The sequence below is a fragment of the Cynocephalus volans genome, chromosome 11 (assembly GCF_027409185.1).
Source record: "Cynocephalus volans isolate mCynVol1 chromosome 11, mCynVol1.pri, whole genome shotgun sequence".
NCBI lineage: Eukaryota > Metazoa > Chordata > Mammalia > Dermoptera > Cynocephalidae > Cynocephalus > Cynocephalus volans.
In genome coordinates this window covers 53,478,243-53,500,041 of record NC_084470.1, presented here as the reverse complement: position 1 = coordinate 53,500,041, position 21,799 = coordinate 53,478,243, and the positions used below count along the sequence as shown (strand labels likewise).

The following is a 21,799-nucleotide window of genomic DNA, read 5'->3' as shown; positions in this document are numbered from 1 at the left end:
GGTTGCAGCAAAGGGACAGGACTGCTAAGGGGGCATGTGAAGTGAGGGTACCACCAAGGCTTCCCACTCTCCAGTCCTTGGGGAGGTAGCCTCTCCCCCAAGAGGGAGGGGAGGGGATGAATGGACAATGGGTCCCCCACATTCCAGGACACATTCATCACTAGTACCGTCACTACCATCATCAGCTTCATCACAATGACAAGTTCTGAGAATGTACCATGGGTTGGTGCTGTGCACAAATCATCCGATGAGGAAAGTAACCCCATTTCAAAGCTGAGAAGTGGAGGCCCCAAGAGATTGTCCACTTGCCCACAAACACACAGAGAGGACAGGGTAGAGCTGGTCTGGTCTGCAGAGTCTTCCCAGGTAAGCTTTGCCCTCATCTGCACTGAGGTGACTCGGGGCCTTGTTTTGGTGTCCAGGTGCAGAGCTGCAAGAGGGGTCAAGCTGTCCTGTGAGCTCAGAGAGGGTCACTGTGCATGTGTGTTTAATATTTCCAAATGTCGCTGTATGCCCGGAATATACCAGGTGATTCCGTATTCACTGTTTCTGTAAATCCTCCTGGCAACCCTTTGAAAGAGGTCTTATCACCCTACTTTATGGATAAGGAGCTGAGGGACAGCTGGGGTGGGGGAGAGACAGCCAGGATGGAGCGGCCGTGGGCTGGGTCTATATCTACTGTGAGGCCTGGAGAGGACAGGAAGGACTTTGCTGAGGAAGGCGCATTGGGCTAGGCCAGTTTCCTGCCTTGGCAGCCACTTTCCTGCCCAGGCCTTCCAACTCCACTGTTGCAAGAAGCTCCTAGTACAAGAGGAAAGTCTTGTACTGCCCCTATTCAACCCTCTCAGCTTTCCACCATTGCAGCCAGAGGTCGGCCTGGCCAGAAGGAGCCTTCAACCCCACCCCTCGTCAAACTACAGGGCCTGCCTCAGCCCTAGTTCTAAAGAGCTCACTGCGGACCCTGGGGCTGGGCCTTCCACCCACAATCTAATTCTTTTGGGGATTTCCTCCCACCAGGCTTGGGCAAGTAGAAAAGAGGGATAAGGCCAAAATCAACCAGCCTTGAAGCTGGGACACTAAAGCTTTGGGCTCCCTATTGCCAGAGGGACCAGGACTAGATAAGGCTAGGCCCAGTGACAAAGTGGACACCTGGTATCATCACGAATTATGCTCGCAAGCTGGGTGACTCATCGGCATCTACACAGCAGCTCATGCGTGTGTGAGTGTGTGGTGGGGGGGCAAACATTCATGTGTTAAGGCTAGGGTTCAGGAGTTATCATTAGTCCCACTAGAAGACGGGGATCCCCAGACTCAGAGAGTTTAAGTGACTTGCCCGTGGTCACACAGCAAGGAAGCTGCAGGCCTGGGATGCACACCAGATCAACCTGACTCCAGATCTTTCTGGGCTCCCACCAGTGGCTAAAGGGCACCCTGTCCCCCAGAGCCCTGCCTGCCCTAGATGGTGAGGGGGAAGAGGGGATAGTGGGTCATCTTCAAGGCTCGGCGGCCTCTTTGAAAGCCCTGGGACTGTGGCCCAGACCTCAAAGAGAGCTGCTCTTGAGGAGATCCCAAAGGCAGTCACCATGGGACCCCAGGAAGCAGCCAAGAGTCTGGGCCTGGGAACCAGCAGGCTCTGTGTCTGTAGATGGGTATATGAAGGGCAGGAGGGAGGGGCAAGGGACTTTAACCCTGTGCTGGGAGGGACACCTTATATTCTCCCTATCTCCTCCCACTCCCCACATCTTAAAAAGCAGTCACAGCCCCTGCTCCCCACCGGGGTTCTCCATCTTCTGAAAAGCACCACTCAGTGACTGGAGCCAGAAACTGGGGAATCATTCTCTCCCCACTCTCCTCTCTCCTCTCCCCCATCAGTCACCAGTCCTTTCCCAGCCTCTCTTTCCTCAACACCACCACCATCTTATCTCCCCTGGGTCAGGGAGGAGACTCCTGATGGGTGTCCCTGCTTTCCTGCCCCCTCCAACTGGCTTCCCGCACTGAGACAGCTGGAGGTATTGTTCTAACACCCAGCCTGTCCATGGCTCTCTCCTGATGAAATCCCTTCCATGGAGCCCTATCCCAGCCAGCAAGGGCAAATGTTTTAGGTTGGCACCAAGACTTTCTTATTTGTGTAGTCATGCTGCAGGTGTTGGGGGAGAGGGGCTATCCCACTGATCCCACAGACACAGTTAATACAGGCTGTATGTGGAGTTCTCGCAACGAAAATAACTATCCCATTTTTTATTCTAAAAAACTGTCTTCAAATATTTGAAGATAAAACACCACAGGTGAAAGATATGAATTAAAGAAATAGGCCACCGTGTACTTTTGGTACCTTAATGAACATTCCCTTTCCTGGCCGACCCTCCTCTTCCACGTATTTTAACCAGCCAGGGTAGATGACTTTTTTCTACTCCTCCACAATTTGTATCTTCTACAAGTTTTCTTCAGCTTTCTCTGTAGAACCAGGGTCCTTCCTGGGAGACACTCCTTCCCCAGTCCTGTTACCCAAAGGGGCAGGAGTGGGGTGGCATCATCTCTACCCTGCACTTGCAAACTTCCGTCTTTGGAATTTAAGGTCAGTTGCTCACACCTACTTCAACCAGTGCTCAGGAAAACACCCTCTTTCCATGTTTCAGCCCCTAACCACAGTCTTCTATTTCTCTCCATCATTTTTAGAGACTAGGCCCGCTGAGTGAGTATAGCTGTGCGGGTCGTTCACTGCACAAGGGCCTCTGCTGATGGATGATGAGGGCTCCAGCTGACCATTTTCAGCTTGCCTCTAGGAGGGGGATCTGGTGAGAGGTCCGCTCCGCCTGAGGAAGGGCTGCCTTTTTCTCACCTGCACAGAGGCACCCTATGGGCCCCATTGAGGCCAGCAGCCTCAGTGTTAGCCAGATGGTGGGCCGAAGTCCAGGTTCTCAAGTGAAGGGGTTGCCTTGACACATTCCAACAGGCACAGAAGGAAGAGCCATGGGGAAGAATGCAATTAGCAGAGTACCAGGCAGGAAGGCAATTAGCAGGCTTGTCCAGGGATCTGAGGGGAGGCTGGCTGCCAGCTCTGCTGAGGGAAGGTGCTGAGACCTTGGGAGGAGCGTGTCTCCAACCTGCCGGGGCGCTGGGGGGTGGGGAGGGGGTGGGTGAGGTGGGCGCGGGCAGGCTAACTGCTCCCACATTCCTCAGGAGGGCTTCAAGGGCAGTCCTTCACCACTGAGGTCACAACCCTGAGCACTGGGGGCAAAGCTGGCCCACCCCGAAGAGACCATTTGGTCTACCTCCCACTCCCACTTAACAAACAGGGAAAGTGGGGTCCAGGGAGGGAAAAGTCACCTGGAGTGGGGACGGCCAAGTGTCTTTCTGTTCACCTCTGAATACTTATCTAGGTCCTGCTTCTGCCTTGATCCTCCTACTCCAGCCCAGCTCTTTTCTCTCCCCAGCTCATTAAGCCTCCAGCTGGGGGAACATGCTTGATTCCCCCCTCCCACTCCCTCCATAAACAAGTCCCCCACTTCCTCCTCCACCACTCTGTCTACCTGAATTCAAGCCACCATCGTCTCTCACCTGCCTTGTGACTAAGTCTTCCCATGTATGCTTCTAGAATCCTTCCTTCTCACAGGAACAGAGTTATCCGTTAAAAACCTAAATCGGACTGTGTCAGTCCCCTGCTTAAACCCCCAATGGCTTCTCACTGGACTTGGGAAAAACCCAAGTTCTCACCTCAGTCCTGCACACACCCGTCTCTTTCCTCATCACCCTCCCCGCGCTTTCTCTGCTCCAGCCACACGGGCCCTCACTGAGTTTCCTTATGCTTATTCCACGGGCTGTTGATTTTCTCCCTCAATTATCCCCTGACTCAGGATCTCCTCCCAGTGGCTCCTTCTCACCTCCCAGTTCTCAGAGCGTGGTAAGTACCACCTCTTCAGGGGGACATTTGTGAGCACCTGCGTTATTCTCTCTCCCAGCGCTTCTTATCACTAACGATGCATGTGTTTGTTTCCTTACTAAATGTCTCTCCATCTGGAACGCTAGCTTCCGGGAGCAGACAGGGTGGCTCTTTTGTCCCCCTCCCTGCAATGCTCATCTGGCCTGGTGCCTGGCATACTAGTAGGTGCTTCATTCACTGAGAGAATGACCAAGTATACCTCGTAAGCCTTTTTAATGACTCAATAACAAGAAAGCCCCCTTCCTAAAGGGGCTCCCCCTTTTCTTTTCTACCTCATATGTGCACACTCATTTAAGCAGAACATGTCAAGTGTGTAAGCAAAGCCGTGTGGTGATTTCGCGAAGCCCGAAAGGTCATTGGCACCAGGCAGCAAAGGACTGAATCACGACCAGCCCATGACAACAGGAACACGGGAGTCATAATTTAATCAGGCACCTGTCAGTCAATCGGTTATCAATTGTTGAGCTAATATTTAGTGAGCCCTTCCCACATGCTTATCTTATGTGAAGAGCTAATCAAATCCCACGAGTCTTTCAAAGACCCAGCGCCATCGCCTCCTCTGCCGGGGAACCCCCAGATTGCTCCAGCCCCTCTGACCACCTTCCTCTGTCTTCTCACTTCCTTGAGAGGTGAGTCCCCACTCTAGCCAGCCCCATGCACACCACCCCAGCTCCCTCTGTTCAACCCAGAGCTCTTACCTTGAATGGGGGAGAAGAGCTTAAAGATGAGGGGGCATGCCAAGACGACCACCTGGCCCCGAGGGGTGGCTGGCCAGCAGGTGAGGTTGTCCCACATCTTGCTGCAGCCTGTCCGGTGAAGACAGAGGACACATGGTCAGCATGGTAACCAGGCGCCTCCAGCGTGGGGCTGGACCTTACAGGCACCCACTCTCTTTCTCCTCCTGCCAGGCTCCCACCTAGAGGAGCCTCCAGTCTGAGAGGGGAGGCACAGCCCTGCCCAGGCTGTAGGGGTCCTGTCCTGACAGGGAGGGGGAAGAAGGCATGAGTATAGCTCCATAGTCCTCAGTGAGGGATGGAGCTCCCCCTGGAGGTGTTTCAAGCACGGGTAGGGGTTTTGTTTATTATTGTGATTGGGGGACCTCACGTGGCATTTGATGGGCAGGCACTAGGGATGCCAGGCAGGCCACCTGGATGGTCCTGTACACTTATGATTGTCTCACGTTCCGCATGGTTTTCAGATGAGCCACTGGGCATTTGTGTAGATGAAACCTTTTGTAATGACCAGAGCCTAGACTCTTACACCAGTTTACATATATTCACAAGGTACTTATTGAGCAGGTTTAACGTACATGGAATTTCCCAGGAATGCAACCACTGAGTAAGGAAGAGAGAAGACTGTACTTTGTTTTGTTCTGAACTTTACTAAGAGTTGTTCAACGTTTTGGAAAATCATATTACCTACAGAAATGCTGCCCGTGATGTTTGAGTCATGGATACAACCACCCGTATATAACAATCTGCATTTATAACTCTCACATTCCCAGAATTTATATTTATAGGTGCAACCTTCAGACTACATCTTATCTTTCAGTGTGATCATGACTGAACATGTACACAGTATTTTATTATAAATTACTTTCTTTTTTATTTTCCTTTTACATTACAGCAAGAACGTCATTTTTTACAAAAATGAATACATGTGTGTCCTGAATTTCATTTTATGATAGTAAAGGAGGCAATAGGAAATGTTTGTTATAAAAAGGAGGTATTGGGTACAATGGGATGGTGAGCATATTAGGGTACAGTTGGTTCTTGAGGAGTCTTTACAAAATTAACAAAAAAACACAAATACCCCCAACTCAGTCAAATTGTGAATTGTGATGGGAGTGTGTGTATCAGGGAGTGATTTCAGAGAAAATCCTGCATTACAGACTGTGTGCCCCACCATATAGCCCTAGCTTTGCAGGGCCTGCTGGTGAAGGGTGCACAGTGCTCTCTAGGGGTCTGCTTTAACAGGCAGATTCAAATTCCATGGTTTTGCCTGTTCAGGAGCTGTGCGCTCCTGAAGGACTAGGACTACTCTGGACCCCCTCCCCCGAGGGAGGCTTAATTGTCTCTTTGCAATCCTGCCAGTCTCATAGATTTGTTCAGGAAACCCAACCCCTGAGCCAAAGTCAACGCCAGCTGGGCCAAGCCCAGCCCAGCCCAGGTCCGAAGGTTCATGAGTTCCCAAGAAGGGGGCCTGGGAAGAGGAGGTGGAGGAATGTCCCCACCTGGAGAAGAGCCTTGGGACTCTGCTGGTGTGGGTGGCAGCAGGTGTAGAGGTACTGCTGGGGCTGTAGCAGTCAGGTGGCACCTGCTGCTGAAGGCCAAGGAGGACACCTGAATCCACAGGGCGTGGCCAGAGAGTACAGCCTCCCTTTCTCAGGGACCCCAACCGCTTTCACCCCAATTTATCCTGGGGGCTCCTGTGGCCTCACTCTGGCTGTTGATCCTTCTTCTATTCCTGTACCAGCCTCTCTGGAGGCCACATAGAAGCCCTTCAGGCCAGTCAAATCCTGCTTGTGGTTTAAGACTTGGTTAATAATATCAGCAAACACTTAGTAGCCTTCGTATGTGCCAGACACTGTTCTAACCTCTTTAAATGAATAACTTATTTAATCCTTCCATTTCACAGATGAGGACACTGAGGCACAGAGTCACTCGGCAGCTAGCCCAAGGTCACATTGCTGGTGAGTGGTGCAGTCTAGTCATTTCTCCTCGTGCTCTCCTCGTGATCTGATGGGCTCGATGTTGATTCTCTGGGAATTTTGCTGGTGCTGGACTTTGTTTACTCCTCTCTGACAGAGCTAGACACTACCTGTTTTGTAGGCCAACTATTGTGTCTGGGTCCCTGCCAGACTTTGGGCTCTCCGAATCTCTAGCTGCCAGCACAGGTCAGGGAGTAGATTTGGAGCTGGGTCTCTATACCTGAGTTCAGCCTCACCAGAGGTGGGACAGGAGAGGGAGAATGGCCCTGCCCTTGAGGAGGCCACACTTGGCCTCAAGGAATCTCAGCACAGCCAAGGCTGGGCTGTGAACTGGTGATGGGCCAGAGGGCAGGGGAGCCAGGGAAGAGAGGCCAGTCTGGGGAACATGGTCAGGGAAGCTTCCTGCAGGAGGCAGGATAGAGCTGGTTTGCTGAGGCAGCAGGGTTGGGGAAGCAGTGGAGGGGGTGGCAGCCATGAAAATACTTGGTACCTGGAATGGCTTGTTGTCCTGGAACAGCTTGTTGTCCTGGGCTGGGCCCTGGGAGATTCTCTGTGTGCCTGCCCCAGGGAGGCCCCATAGGCCCCATTGCATGTGTCGCCAGGCCCATAGAGACACAGGGCCCAGTCTGGCTGTGTGTGCCCATCAGGGGCTGTGACCTCAAAAAGGAAGCCCAACTCAGCCTGGGATGAGGGATGGTGAAGCAGGGTGGGTGGGACCCCTGCCATATCATTTTATAGAACTTGTTTGCACACAGAGACACATACACTGACATGAACTCCCAGGCACACGGAACACCAGACACACATGCAAACATACATACGGGTATTTACATGGAAGCAGAAAGACCACAGACACAGCAAACACAGGCACAGAGAGACACACAATTCACAGAGACATATGTGCATAGAGACAGAAATGTCTGGGCATACCATAGACATTCACACTGATAGACACTCTTACAAAGTGACACACACAGAGACACAGAACACCTGGAACACTATGTGTGTCCAGGCTTAAATAGACATGTGCCCCTGGCTCACAAAGACACTCAGAGTCAGACACAGACTTACAGACCCCAGAAGCTCAGACATAGACATGGGCCAGGAGCGCACACCTGGATGTGCACAAACACGCACAGAGCCCCACACAAGGTCATGGGCAGACCCATGGCCCACGATCCATGCCCGTCCTCCTCTGGATCCCAGGCCAGCTACCTGGTGACAGGGCATTGGCACCCAACAGACACCCTGTGCCAGCAATGAGCTCATCTGGATCACGAGGGTGGCCTGCCCCTGGGGCCTAGGAGGCGCTGCAGTGAGTCCTCTGGGACTCTTGGGGCTGCCCATGATCCTGCCGTTGGGGCCTGCCAAGGCCTGTCTGCAGCCTGGTCCTGCCTCTCTGCCCTGGCAGGGTGGGGTAGGACACATAGGTAGTGGGCAAGTCCAGCCATCCCTTGACCCAGACTCAGTCTCGGGGCCCTAGGAGACAGGGGGCTGTCCTGCCTTGAGATCCAGGGGAGGCCTAGCCCATGCTGAGGCTACACATTTTCACTCATGGTTCTGCAGGGGGCAGAACACCTGGCCACCAGGGCCAAGAAGGAAAGACCCAGGATGGATTACATAACTGCAGCCTCAGAGAGGAGGCAGGGGAGCCAGGGAGCCAGGAAGATGTGAAGATGCTCCCTGCTCCCAAGCAAGGCTGTTACATAACCGTAAGCTCAGCCTGGGGAGATGACCTCGGATGGCGGCCAGAGCAGGCACAGCAACCTCACTACCTCCAGCCCTGACGTGCCCACCCTCCATACCCCTCCATGAGCCTTGAGCCTGACACTACCTCCAACTCCCTGCAGGCAATCTGCCTCAGTGCCTCCCACCTTCCCAGCCTCTCTGCTTCTCCAAACCCGCACACCCAAGTCTAGCTCAAGTGGCAGCTTTCCAAGGAATTTCTCCCATTCTCACCCTGGGCTGCTGAGCCAAGTAGAGGGTGCTCTTATCCTGAGGGCCTGCCATCAGGTCTGGGCCACTGGGTTTCACCCTTTGCACTGCCAGGCTGGAGTCCTCCCAGACCCCCCGAGGAGGAGCAGGGGGTCCCCCAATGTGCTCAGCCTCTGGGGCTGCCCTTTACTTGTCTAATCAGCTGGAAATGAGCTGACGGTTCCTCTGGTCTGCTAAGGGTGGGTTGGGGTGGGGAGGCCAGTGTGTGTACCCATGTGTGCCTAGGGGCCTGTCTGGGGGGGGGTTACTATCGGTCCACTAGGTGTCATGGTGGCAGAGCCTAGCGTTGGGAAGAAGGAGCTTGGCCTCAGTTTCTTCCTCCCATCCTGGGAGCCATGGACATCATCTCCACTTTTCCTGGAGAAGAAGGATAGGGACCCCCAAAGGCAGAGTTGGCTCCGCAGGTGTCTGCAACACCTCTCTTCCCAGGGAAGCCTCACCTGTGGTCTCATTCTCCAGCTGGGCCTCCTCCAGGCACTGCTGGTGCTGCACCTCAATCATCTGCAGATAGTCACACTCCTGCTGCAGCTGGGCTGCTCGGCCACCCTGTGTGACAGAGACAGAAAGGGGCCCATTAGCCTCGTCCACAACCCGCCTCTCATCCACTGACTCCAGGAGCATGGGGCCAAGCAGGGCCCAGTCCCTGGGCTGAACCTGCTTTCACCCTGGAGGAGATCCAAGTTCCACACTGATCAGCAATCCCAAGCACAGACTGAATCCCAATCCTAGCCCCAGGCTGAGCCCTGTCCCTGACCTAGATCTGATCCCAAACTGTTGTCCATTGTCCCCAAAGCTGGGTCTGTCTTAAGGACCCTGCAATGGCTTCTTGGTGGCTCCTCCAATGGTGCTGCAGCTGTAATAACTTTGTTTCTTTATAGACAGAGGTGAGAGGGCCTCTCTTTAGAGCCCTGAGCTGGCTCACTGGACTCTACCACTCTGCAGTGTGGCTTGGGAGTCCTCTGTCCCTGCCTCAGTCTCCCTGGATGAGTGGGGACCAGCTAGTGCTACCTTGTCATGGGGCATTAGATTCTGGCCTCTGGTTCCTGGGGGCAGTCCTGGAAGGAATCCAGGAGTCTGGCTGCATTTTCCAGCCTCTGTCTGCATCCCAGATAGCAGTGAGCACTCCACTGCTGTGGAAGGAGAGGCATCTGAGCTGAGGCTGGACAACTCAGTGACTAATAGGACACACAGTTGAGTCCCTTCCATTCAACAGCTCTTTCATTCTTTGTTGAAGTCTTGGTGGAGCTTCACTGTTTCAGAGGTCACATGTAGTCCTACTTTCCCATATGCAGCTAGCACCATGGCTGACCTAGCCCAAGTCCAAGGGAAGGCCTCCTTGTCTAGAACACCTCTCAGACCTCCCTGGCTTCCAGACCCTACCTGTCCATGTGCCATTATCCTGGAAGCCGCACAGTGAACATGGGTTCCATCTTGGACCTTTAACTTTACCAGCCAATTGTAGTAAAGACATTAGCTGGTAAGTCATTTAAAACTTGGCATATTGGGCCAGCCCGTGGCTCACTCGGTAGAGTGCGGTGCTGATAACACCAAGGCCACGGGTTCGGATCCTATATAGGGATGGCCGGTTTGCTCACTGGCTGAGCGTGGTGCTGACAACACCAAGCCAAGGGTTGAGATCCCCTTACCGGTCATCTTTTAAAAAAAAAAAAAAAAAAAAAAAAAAAACTTTGGCATATTGAAAGTAACAGAGATCCATTATGGAACAGGATGTAGTTATTTGTATAACTGTTAAAAGAAAAGATATGAGATCTCAAAGGAAACTTTGTGCTTGTGCTTCCTTTCTGGGGTCATGTGCTTCCCCTTTTTCACATAAGGGTTACTCAAGCTGAAACGCTCAAGACACTCTGTCTTAAGGGATATGTGTCTGGCTCATCCTCAGGTATGGAGGGAAGGGTGGCCAGATGGATCTCAGAGGTGACCTCTGAAAGAGGAACCTAGGGACTGGACAACCCAACTTGTGTCCTGCCACTGTTCTATCTTGCTTCTCGCCAAGGTACCTTTCCAGCTTTGTTGTCCCAGCAACAGGGTTCTTTCTGCTTTCTGTACCCTTCCCAGCCTCTCCTGATTCTCCTGCCCATTTTCAACTCCCATCACAACATGAAATCAGGATGCATGGTAGTAGACATCTGTTGTTTCTGCCTTCCAACCGTCCTTTACTCTCCCCTGGTGCCTTGTCCTCATCTCTGTCTGGGACACCATCTTCTTTCCTACTCCTAGTTCATAGGGTTCTGATGAATCCTCTTCCAGAGGATTGACATGTGACCAAGACTTAAGTCATTCAGAGCATTCCTGGCCACAGTGCCTGGCACATGGCCCAGGTCAGGATACTCAGAGCCAGGAGGCTCACTCCTGGGACTTTTGATTAAGCTATTAGGCAAGTGGATTTGCTTTTTTCCACTGGACTGGAAAGCTCAAAGGATGCAGGGGTTGGAGCCTTTGCTGTCTTCTTGTTGATAACTGGAACACAATGATGAAGTCCACACAGCTGAAGCCAGAATGGAGAGATGGAGAAAAACCAGGTCCTCTTATCATTGAGCCCCTGAATGCAGCCATGCCTGAAACCAGCCCTGCTTCCAGCTCCAGGAGCCAAGACCTTTCTTTACGACTTGAGCCTGTTGAGTTTTCTGTTCCTGTGACCAAAAGTGTCCAGCCTTGTGGTCTGAGGACAGGACAATGTATGAACTCACTTTCTGGGCTCTCTTAAGCCAGGGCTATGGCCATGCAGTTTGCCAAGAGATATTTCTTTTCCAATCACCATGGGCACCTAGGGTTCCTGGCAGCTTCTGCCTGCCACTCTCCGAGGTAGAAGTATGTTGGGTCACTTATCTAGCCATCCCTGCTCTTCCAGCAGCATAGCCACAGAGCCCTTCCTGAAAGACAGTTTTGAGAGGAGGGATGGGTGGGTACAGGAGCCTCCGGGGTAACCCAGGATCCTGGGGTTATCTCTGAATAAAGTGGGGGTAGTCTGAAAGATGAGCTCCATCTCTGTCACAATTTAATTTGACGCTGGGCCCCATCTGGAAAGGAATAAAGGAAATAGAGATCCAAAGAGGGACCTGAGGTCACCCAGCAAATGCACATTCCCAGATGGGACCTAAGTCTCTGACCACTGGTCTGGACTGCATCAATCTTTTTCCTCAGTCTTGCCCTGGACCATCTGGTCAACCTTGCCCTTTGAGGGCCAGGGCCAGGGCAGCTCCCTCCAGCTCTTATCACTGAGGAATGCAGGAGGACTTTGGACTTCCTCTTCCACTTATTTCCCTATTCTAAACATCCTCAGTGTTCCTCTGGACTCCAGGCACACAGAGAGAGTTGAAAAATTCCCTGGCTAAACACATCCAAGTCTACCAATCCTGGGGAAGGGTTCCAGGGTGGGATATAGCTGGAGTGTGGGCTTTATGTAGAGTGGGTAGTAGATGTAGATCTTGGAGGATGTGTAAGAGTAGGACAATTAGAGGCGGAATGAGAGAGCAGGAGCAGTGTGTGCACAAGCATGGATGCATGAAAATGCCTAACACATTCAGGGTTGTAAGAAGCCTGGTATGACTACAGCAAGGAGTTCTGGGGCATCAGGAGATGAGTTGGGAGATGTAGGCAGAAGTAGGATTGAGAAGGGCCTTGAATGACAGTTTTGAAGTGCGAGTTTTGACGCCTAGGCCATGGGGGGCCATCAAAGACTTGAAGCAGGAGAGAGAGGATGGAGGAATACACATTTTACAAAGATCCCTCTGGTTGCAGTTGGCGGGGCTGAAAGCTGCTGCACCAGTCCTGGCAGGAACTGATTGAGGCCTGGGTTAGGGGCAGTGAGCATAGACAGGAGGGAGGCCAACTGAGCAGGTGGAATTAACAAGACTTGGTTAATCCCTGTCCCCAACCATACCAGGGATTCCCCTGCTAACTCCCTGTCAGTCACCTCCCACATTCATCAAACACCATGGCAGGGGACAAAACAAGACCAGAATTGAGGAGATGCTATAGACTTCCTCACTCTTGCCTGGGTCCCTTCTTCTGGGCTCAGAAACTCCTGTCCTACAGAAGGGGTTAGGGGCCAAGTCTGGCCCTAAACTCTCTAGTTAGCTCAACTGCAGGATCAGGCTGACTTTAAGCTCACTTCTTGGAGCTCATCCCAGCATGGGAATTGGCGAGGTGCTTGGGCGAAAGTCCTGCTTTCTCTTCTCCATGTGAAGCTCCCTGAAATCTGGGGCAAAGCCTGGGGGTGGTGTCCGGGGTAGGGGTGAAGATGCTGGAAGTTGTAACTGTTAGATGCTAGGGGCTCTGAAAGACAGGGTAGGCCCAGCTTAGGTTTGCAGGCCATAAACATCCAATCCCCTCAACAGAAGCCTGAGACCAAAGCCTCTTACCTAAAATCAGAACCCCCAGCCTCATCCGGGTTCAGAGACTTATGGCAGGAGGAGCCCAGGCAGGCAGAAGCAGCATAGCAGGGGAACATGAGTCCTCTGAGGAGCAGCTGGTCTCCTGGATGAGTATGAAATGCAGCAGGCTGGATTCAGTGAGACAGGAGAAAGAATTTCCTGCCTGCAAATTGCCAAGCACTGGGAGCCACCATGGATGACTGGCGCTTCTGAGGTTTATCAAGGAGGGCTCTTTTTTCCTGCCTCGGGCTGTTAGAGGAGGCAGGGGAATGGGGATTTAGGGGGCAGGGGACCAATTACCACCTCCCCCGTGACTCCAGCTCTTTACAGAAACCATCGCACATCTCACTGTTTATTTAACTACCCCCCAACCCCCCTGCCTCACCAAACTGAAATCATGGGGTAACAGAGACACAGGGGCCCATGTTTGAATCAGTAAGGAGATGGAGACCTTGTAGTCAGCAAGGGGGAGAGGTGAGGGGAAGCGAGAGGAGAAAGGGCAGGAAGGGAGGGGCGAAGGACACAGCAAGGTGAGAGATATCTTGGAATGCTCCAGTCATAGAAGAGAGGAGAAACATGCCCCAGCTTTGTAGAGGGCACTAAAGGAAGTTGAAATAAGACCTCATCTTATTGTGAAGGGAGCCTGCTGAGGTGATGGGAATGTGTAAATGCTTGACCTGGGCAGTTGCTACACAGGTGTACCCGTGTGTGACAATTCACTGAGCTGTGAGATGTACTTCAGAATTGAGCATTTTACTAATTGAAAAGTATCTTTAAAGTCCCAGGGCAGCATGTGGCATGCCATAGCCCCTCTGGAAGAAGTCACTCCTTTTAGTGAGGCTGTACAGTAGAACCTAGTTAAGACCACAGGTTCCAGAATCAGACTGTCAGTTCCTGACTGGGTGACCTTGGGCAATTTAACCTCATCTGTAAAATGGGGACAATCACAGCATCACCTATTCTAGGGTTGTGTAGAGGGTCACATGGAAAGCACACCAGCCTGGCACTAGGTGACTGCCAACAAGTTATTGCCAAAGCCTCAGTCCAGCCCCAGCCTAGCCCCTGCCTAATGCCTTGTGGAACCCCAGGCAGCCTGAACGTCCTGCTCAGTGACAAGTGGCAGCCATACCCACCCGAGGAATGGCCTCAAATCAGCCAGTTCCCCTCGCCCCTACTGCAGTCTGATTTCTCTCCCCTTCCCGTATTTTTATATCCCTTTACCATTAGCCCAAAGCCTCCCCTCTCTGCATATCCAAATTTTGCCAACCATACCTCCTCCTGGGGAAGGCTGAGCTCGGGGTGGTAGAAGATGAGAATGAGAACTGATGTGTGTGTGTGTGTGTGGTGGGAGGTGGGGAGAGGTGAGAGAGAGGGGGAGACATAGGGACACAGGTTTGGGCTTGGGGCAAGGAAGAACTTTCCCTAGCTTTTTTCCTGTACCAAGACAAGAGCTTTTATAATTAGCAGAGTCCAAGCAGAGACGTTCAACCTGTTCCTGTCTAAGGGTTCTTCTTGGAAGGTTTCCTTCAGAGCAGGAAGTGTTTCAGGGTTTCTTTGTAGAGGATCACTGTGGTGATGGACAGTGGGGTAGAGGTCACAGGGACCCAGGCTAAGCATTCAGTTTAAATCCTCAGCCCCCTGAAAGTCATCCCAGGCACCTCTGTTTGCAAACACAGTGTCTGTGGGTGATGCTGGTTTTGGGGCCACCTACAGAGGGTTGGGCACCAGCACAGGGAGCCACAAGGCTTCGAGTCCTTCATTATACAGTCAGTTGGTGACCTGTTCCTCTCTTCTGGTGACTGTGTGGAAAGAATTTGTTTTTAAGTTAGATAGTAGGAGGCACTTCCTGAGAGATATGGATCCTCCTGTCATGAGGCACATGAGAGGGAATGCTTGTGAACACGGGACCCTGCTCAGTGGAGCCCACTCAAGGCTCCATGCCAAGGCCCCCTGCTCTCTCCTCACCCGCCCTGCCAGCTCGACATACAGTCCCCTCAGACAGGGACTTGAAAGCTCCTGCAAGAAGATCAAACCCCCAGCATGTCACCACTCATCTTGTGGTGCTAGAGCAAATGCTGGTTGGAGATATTTGAATATTAGCTATTAAGGAATCCCTGTTAATTTTGTCAAGTGTGATGATGGTGTATCATAGTTAAATAGTAAAATGTCCACTGGTTTTAGAGATGCATCTTGAAATGATTTGGAGTAAAAGGTCAGGATGTCTATAATTTACTTTAAAATACTTGCGTCCAAAAAGGACATGATGAAAATATTAATTGTTAAAGGTTAACAACGGGCAAACCTAGGAATTGGGTATTTGCATGTTCATCATACTATTCACTCTACTTGTTTATATGTTTGAAAATTTTCACAATAGAAGTAAAAAGAAGAAACATACTTGTGGTGGAGAGATTAAATTGTTTCTTTTTCTTCTTTAGAAATATTTCTAAGGTATGAGAGAGATTGTACATGTTATAATTTTCCTGGGTGCAGTGAGAACTGTTTTGTGTTGGAAAGTCAAACACAAAAGGTGTTTGGAGGGTGGAGTCTGGGAGGTTGAGCAGAAGGGGCCCGGTCGCCAGGCCCCATTCCTCATCCATAGCCAGAGGGGCTGCTGTGAGGGGTCCAGCAATAGCAGGAGGGTGGCAGGTGAGGGGCTCTACCCTGCCGTCGTGGCCTGGATTGGATTTCCACTGAGGCTGCCTGTAGGGTTAGAAGGCCCACACTCACCACCCAGCCCTGTCTGAGAGGACCCATCGCCTACCTGGGCCTGGAGCCTCACCCCCAAACTGGCCACCTCATGAGAACACCTCCCCCACCCCCAGGACTCCTGCCTGCCATGGGGACCCCTGGGCTAGTGGAGGCAAGAGATGGCTGTATAGGGGCCCACAGGGCTCCCACGCTGGGGACCAAGGGGAAGAACGACCTGTCACACAGTTCACACAGCACTTTCACCGCCTTTACCTCCTTGAGAGCTCACAGAAGACCTGCCTGGAAGACCAAGCCCGTCACAGAAAGGATTATAACAGTCAAGAGGTGGAGCTGGCTCCCGCCCAGCACTCTCTTCCCATTTCTCCTGTACACTGGGCCAAAGACTCTCACCCTCCCTTCTGTGATGAGGTAACTAAGGCCCTTCTACAGAGATTAAAGGTGTTCCCTGGTCAACTGGCCATGCCATGGAGTGGTGTGAGGACCAGTTCTCCTACCCCCAGATTGGACTCCCCTTGGAAGCTCCAGAAACTTCAGGGAAGGCTGAGTCTCTGGACCCCAGAATAGAAGGGTGGAAACTTCCAAAGGGAGCTCCCCTTTTCAACTCATTCCCTCAGGAGCCCTAGCTAGGCCTAACTGAGGTTGTCACTTCACTTGAGGAGAACCCGGATGCAGCCATGCTTCCTAAAGCCCACAGCGTGGCCTACTGGGGGCTAAGAAGGCCTAGGCAGCTGTGAACAGCCTTCAGAGAGGCTGGGAGCAGGTGGCAATGTCAGGGTGCCCACGGCAAGGTAAGGCCTTCAGGAACAGGTGGCCAGTAACCTGCCTCAGAGAGGATCTGGAGAAGCCAAGCCTCCCCCAACCCCTGGGCCATACCAGAGTCTGCGGGGAGCTGGGAGCTTCCTCCTCTTTCTGGGGTCAGGCCCATTGGTCCTGCCAACAGAGGCTATTTTGTGGCCTGGGATGGAAGGTTGGCCCATTTGGCAAAACTCTATGGCACTCTCCTGCCTCCTCCAGGAAGCCTTCCCTGACTATTCCTCTAAGCATCCCCTGTCCTCAGTTCTGGGAGGTGTACCCAACACTCACCTAGGCTCTTCCTCCTGGGTCATTGGGTCTGGTCTCCCCCACCAGCCTGAGAATCTTCCCAGGGCAGAGCCTGGGTCTGCTCCTCCTCTGTGCCTCCTCCCCTGGTCTTGTGCTAGGTAGGCATTGCCCCCGAGCAGCTCTGCTACCCTGTCCAGGAGGCAGGGACTCTGGAAGGCCCAACAGGTGGCCTTGGGGCAGACTTCCTCCTCTGAGACACTGGAGGTTTTCTTTCCTTTTTTTGCTTCCCTGTTCAGAGATTTCCCCTTCCCAGGCTGAGGTCAGGGCACCATAAACAGGAGTGACAAGGCCTTGGGCCTTCAACCTGAACTTTGCAGCTGCCATTTTATGACTCTGATAACATTCCCCCCCCACCCCCCCAGTCCTGCTGGAGCAGGATTGCCTGGTATCCATTCCAAGGAGCAAGTGGTAGTTGGTGGGGAGGAGGGAGAAGCACAGAGGGAAATGGGGGCCCCTCACTCAGTCCCTTCTTACCCCATGGGCCCAGCCCCACATTAGGCTGTGAGGAACGGGAGGGTTAGAGACCTCAGCCCCTGACCACATGGGATGGCCAGAACAGCCCAGGCTGGGAGGTAAGTAGGGCCAGAGGGTGGGGCCAGAGGGTGGGGAGAGGGCTGGGTGTCCCGGAGCAATCATGGAAGGCTGCCTGGAGGAGGAGATAGAATTGGGCACTAAATGAATAAGATGTAGAAAGGCAAGGGAGGGTAGGCACTGCAGAAGCCAGGCTTGGGCTGACTCAGGAGGTGGGAGGCAGAAGTGGCCTGGTATGAGAGGATACCCCACTGAAACCACTCTGCTCCTGGGCTCAGAAGCCTCCAGGGATGGGGGAATGGAGTGCCAGCAGTGGTCCCAAGATCCTTGATTCACCCAAGAAGAGTTTGAATGGCTGGGGCCTGGGTTGGGAAGAGCAAGAGGGTTGTCAGTGAGGTCTGGAGGCTCCAAGACACTGAGGGGCTTCAGGTAGTGCCAGAGCTGTGGCCTCAAGGCCAGAGGTTGGTGAGGCTTTGAGTGCTCAGGAGGTGGGTTTCACGGCTATCAATGGGACAGTTGGCTCCTGCCAATTGTTAAGAGGTCTGCTCCTAGGACAGGTAATGAGCCTTCTGTCCCCAGGGTGAGCAAGACATAAACTAGATGGAAACAGAGACATTCCTGACCTCGTGAAGATGATGGTAAGGGAGGTGACAATGGGATAAAAAGAACTAGATGATCAAGATCCCCACCTCCCCCAGCCAACCTGGAGCTGGTTCCAGACCTGGAACCTGCTTGCGTTTTAGGCCCTGCCCAAGCAGCTACTCTTTGAAGCCTGGGGTAGAGGTAAGAAGTTCAGGTCTGACTGGTGGGGGACAGGTGTGGTTCTGGTGTCGCTGGGCCTCGTCTTGCCCATCTGTAAAATGGGCTTGTGTAGACTCAGTGGGTCTTGAGGTCTTCCCTGCTCTTAGGGGAAGATGACCCATGCATCTCCTGCCTCAAACAGGGTCTGCACTGCAGCCCAGGTGAGCCATCCACAGACACACAGGAGGCGACCCAGGACACACAGGTACACACATTGGGGGCATACACAGACCCATGGGGAGAAAGAGGGAGGCCACTACTTGTTGGCTGTTGGCTCCCTGCTCAGCTTTCTCCAGGCACCTGCCTGGCCCCTCCTGTTAAACACCGCCCCAGCCCCTCACTTCCCACCCCGTTCCACCTTGGGCTCCAGTACCTTTCTGTCCCGCTCAGTGGGAGGGCACAGGACAGGGTCTGCCAGTCACCCACCTGATCTCATGAGCCCTTTCCCAGGTCCGGGGCACCAACGCTGGGTCTGCTGCTGAGATCTCACTTCCATACGTACACTCAACGCCCCACAGACACCTCTAAATGAGCACAGCACACAACGACCACTCTCGCAGCCTCCCTTCCACCCACGGTCTACCAGACCTTCCATCTCAATCGAACCACTGGCACCCCACGCACACCCACAGCCACTACACAGAGGCAAGCCTGGAGCCCGCTCTTTCCCCCCATCCCTCCACCGATGCCCCCCATCTCCTCACTGTGCTGTGCCGGCTCCGGGCTGCGCCGGGAGGTACTGGGAGCGATCTAGACCCCACCCCTCAGGTCTAGATCCGGTCCGGGAGGAGGAAAGAGGCGAGACCCGGTGCTCGGTATCCCTTATTTTCCTCACACAGACGCGCACAGACGGCTGGGCTCCCGCCGCTCCCAACCCACCCCCAGCTGCCGGGACTCTGGGCGGCCGGGCGGACACTCACTGCGGGGCCGAGGGCGCAGGCGAGGGCGCCTGCCAGCACGCACAGCCAGCGGACGGGCGGAGGGCTGGGCGGGCGCATGGTCCGCCCTGAGCCCGCGGCGGGAGGCCCCACGCGGGTAACGGGCTGACGAGCGGCGCACAGCGCGGGCGATGGCCGGGAGCCTGGCAGAGTGGCGCGGGCGCCGCGGCCCCAGCGCTGAGACGCGCCGCTCCGGGCTGGGGGCGGGCCCCGGGGGCTCGTCTGACGGGCGGCGGGTCTAGCCAATGGATCGGTGGAGGCGGGGCCGCCGCGCAGGTGTGGGGCGGGACTGGGGCGCCCCCGCGAGCGAGGAGCCCAGCGCTCCCGCTGCCAGCCCCACTCGTCAGTCTTCCGTCGTGAGACATTCGCAGGCCTTCGGCCCTCGGGGCTCATTTCCGAGGACTCTCGAGTCCGCAACACGCCGGTCCTTGGCTCACGACGTTGCCAAGCGCCTGGCTGCGGACTCCCCCTGCGCACGCCCCTCGGCCCCACCCCAGGGCGCTCTTCCCGTCTTCTTGCGGAGCCCTCTCCTCCAGGAGGCCGCCCCGCCAGCCTCCCGATTTCCCGCTTCTGCGTCTCGGAGGGCTCGTGCGCGCGGACCCGGTTAGGAGACGGGAAGAGCCATTTAGCCCCCTGGGCTGCGGTCCGCTAGGGGCCCCGGGCTGGCAGCGACCGGGAGTGGGTGGGGAGCGTTGTTTGAGCCATTTTCAACGGCCCCGACTCATCCGTCGCGTGGGAAGCGAAGGCGCGGTGAGGCCCGACTCTGGGTTCTTCGGGGCCGCCTCTGCTCCCGGGCGGCCTGACGGGGCGCGCTCGGCACCGGCTGAATCCCCGGCCTTCATGCCCCGGGGCCCGCGTCCGCGCCCTGGCGCGCCTGGGCCCGGGCACCTCGCGAGGGAGGCTGGGCCGACGCTGCAGCGCCCCCGCACGGGGAGGGAAGGTCTGTTCCCGGCGCGCGGGCCCAGACTCCGCAGCGGACCTCCTTATCCCGCCTTCCCTATTTGACAGCCGGGAGACTGAGGTCCACAGAGGGGCCCAGACCCGGGCCTCTAGTGCTGCGCTTCCGCGGCTCGTCAGGTCGGCTGCCAGGTGACATCGGGCCAGCCTGCCTCCACCGCCCGTCCATGGGGTTCGGTTTATTCGTCCCGAGAATGGGGCGCAGGTTCAGGGGCTCTGCGCCCCCAAAGCGCGTGCTCCTGTGGACCAAACGCAGGCAGCTTCCTCGGCCTCTTTCCGAGATCCCGAGCCGGCACAATCGAGGCTGCTGGTGGCGGTGGCCGTGGCGGTGGCGGCGGCGGGGCCAGGGTGGGTGGTGGATCAATGTGATAGGAGAGGTGGCGGTGTTCAGTGGAGGGGCAGAGAGGGCTGCGCGTCCCCGCGCGCGTAGCTGGACGCGCGGCCGCTCGCGGGAAGTCCAATTCCAGGCGCCGGCCGAGCACCCACCCCAGCTCCGCTCCTTACAGAGCGGGGATCTCGGGCCGCTGACTGCGGTGGAGCGGGCTTGAGGGGAGTCAGGGAAACGTCGGGAAACGGTGAGGGCCCTGTCCCCCTCCACTCCGGCTTATTTGGGGTGACTACGCTTGCTTTCTACTCTCTCTCCGTCCTCCCCTTCCTTCTTCCCTTTCACCATTTCATCCCCCTCCCTTCCTCCTTCCCTCCTCTCTCCCTCTCTTCCCTCCTTTCTTCCCTCCTTCCTCCCACGCACGTTTATGAATCGCTTGCTGTGTGCCAGAACCTTTGCTGTTCACTGAGGACACAGAGGTCGATAAGCCAGAGGAGGACGTGGGGAGCTATTCTGTTCTCCACGATTTCCGCCTCCTTCACATATATCAGTGAGCCTGAACACAGACGCTTCCCCAGGTGTGGGAACTGTGGAGATGCCTCCGCCCTGGCCTTTCTGGGGTTTGGACCCAACTCTCCAGTGGTGGGAGTGTTTCAGTGATAGCCTCTCCTCAGCTATTCACACTCCTGGAGGCCGATTAGCTCAGGAATCAGGGTTCCTCACCTCTCCTTGTGACCCAGTGTGTCCCCTCTCAGGCCTCATTTCCCCAGCAGGGCAGTGGAATCATATCCTTATACCCGAGAGTCACCTCTGCTGGCGTGTTGTCCTAGGAGCCCTAGATGTGAACAGCAAATCTGTGGGCTTTGTCTCTCATAAATCCTCCCCCACCCCCCAGACACACTTCCAGCTAGCTGCAGAATGCTGAAATCCCACCGTTAATGCTTCATCCTCCAGCCTGTTGAAGTCCTGCTGTCTTTGAAGACAGGGCTCCTGCATACTTGAGAGCGCATGGAGGGTGGCGAGGACTGGGAATAGGAGGGAGCCAGATCCCACTTTGCCCTACCACCCCAAACAGGTGGCTGGTGGGCAGGGTGAGGAGGGAGGGAGAGGGAATTTTAAGGCTGCCAGTGGGGATGGGCTGCTCTGGAGGGTGGTACCCAGTGAACCCCCTCCTTGGCTGGAGTGTTGGCTGGCCAGGCTGGAGGCAGTGAGGGTGACTGGGAGAGCCTCCAGATGCCCTGGCAGTCCCTGCTCCAGGGAGAGAGAAGGTAACTCAGGGAGAAGAGTTTCCCTGCAGACTCTGTAATGAAAGTCACATTGTTCTTTCAGAATTGTTCCCTGGGGGACCCACCTTTACCTTTCAAAGGGCACAAAACACATTCAGAAGTGAAAGGA

At 54.6% G+C, this 21,799-nt stretch overlaps 1 protein-coding gene across 1 annotated transcript in view; it reads right to left on the bottom strand.

Moving 5' to 3' along the window:
* Positions 1-19,182, bottom strand: part of VIPR1 (vasoactive intestinal peptide receptor 1) — a 29,852-nt gene extending 10,670 nt beyond the window's left edge. Inside the window, exons 1-3 of the mRNA XM_063114850.1 lie at positions 19,105-19,182; positions 9,086-9,191; positions 4,639-4,746 (exon numbers count right to left, since the gene is read on the bottom strand). Coding sequence (XP_062970920.1) covers positions 4,639-4,746; positions 9,086-9,191; positions 19,105-19,182 — 292 coding nt within the window. The remainder of the gene's footprint in view (positions 1-4,638; positions 4,747-9,085; positions 9,192-19,104) is intronic.
* Positions 19,183-21,799: the final 2,617 nt, after the last annotated feature.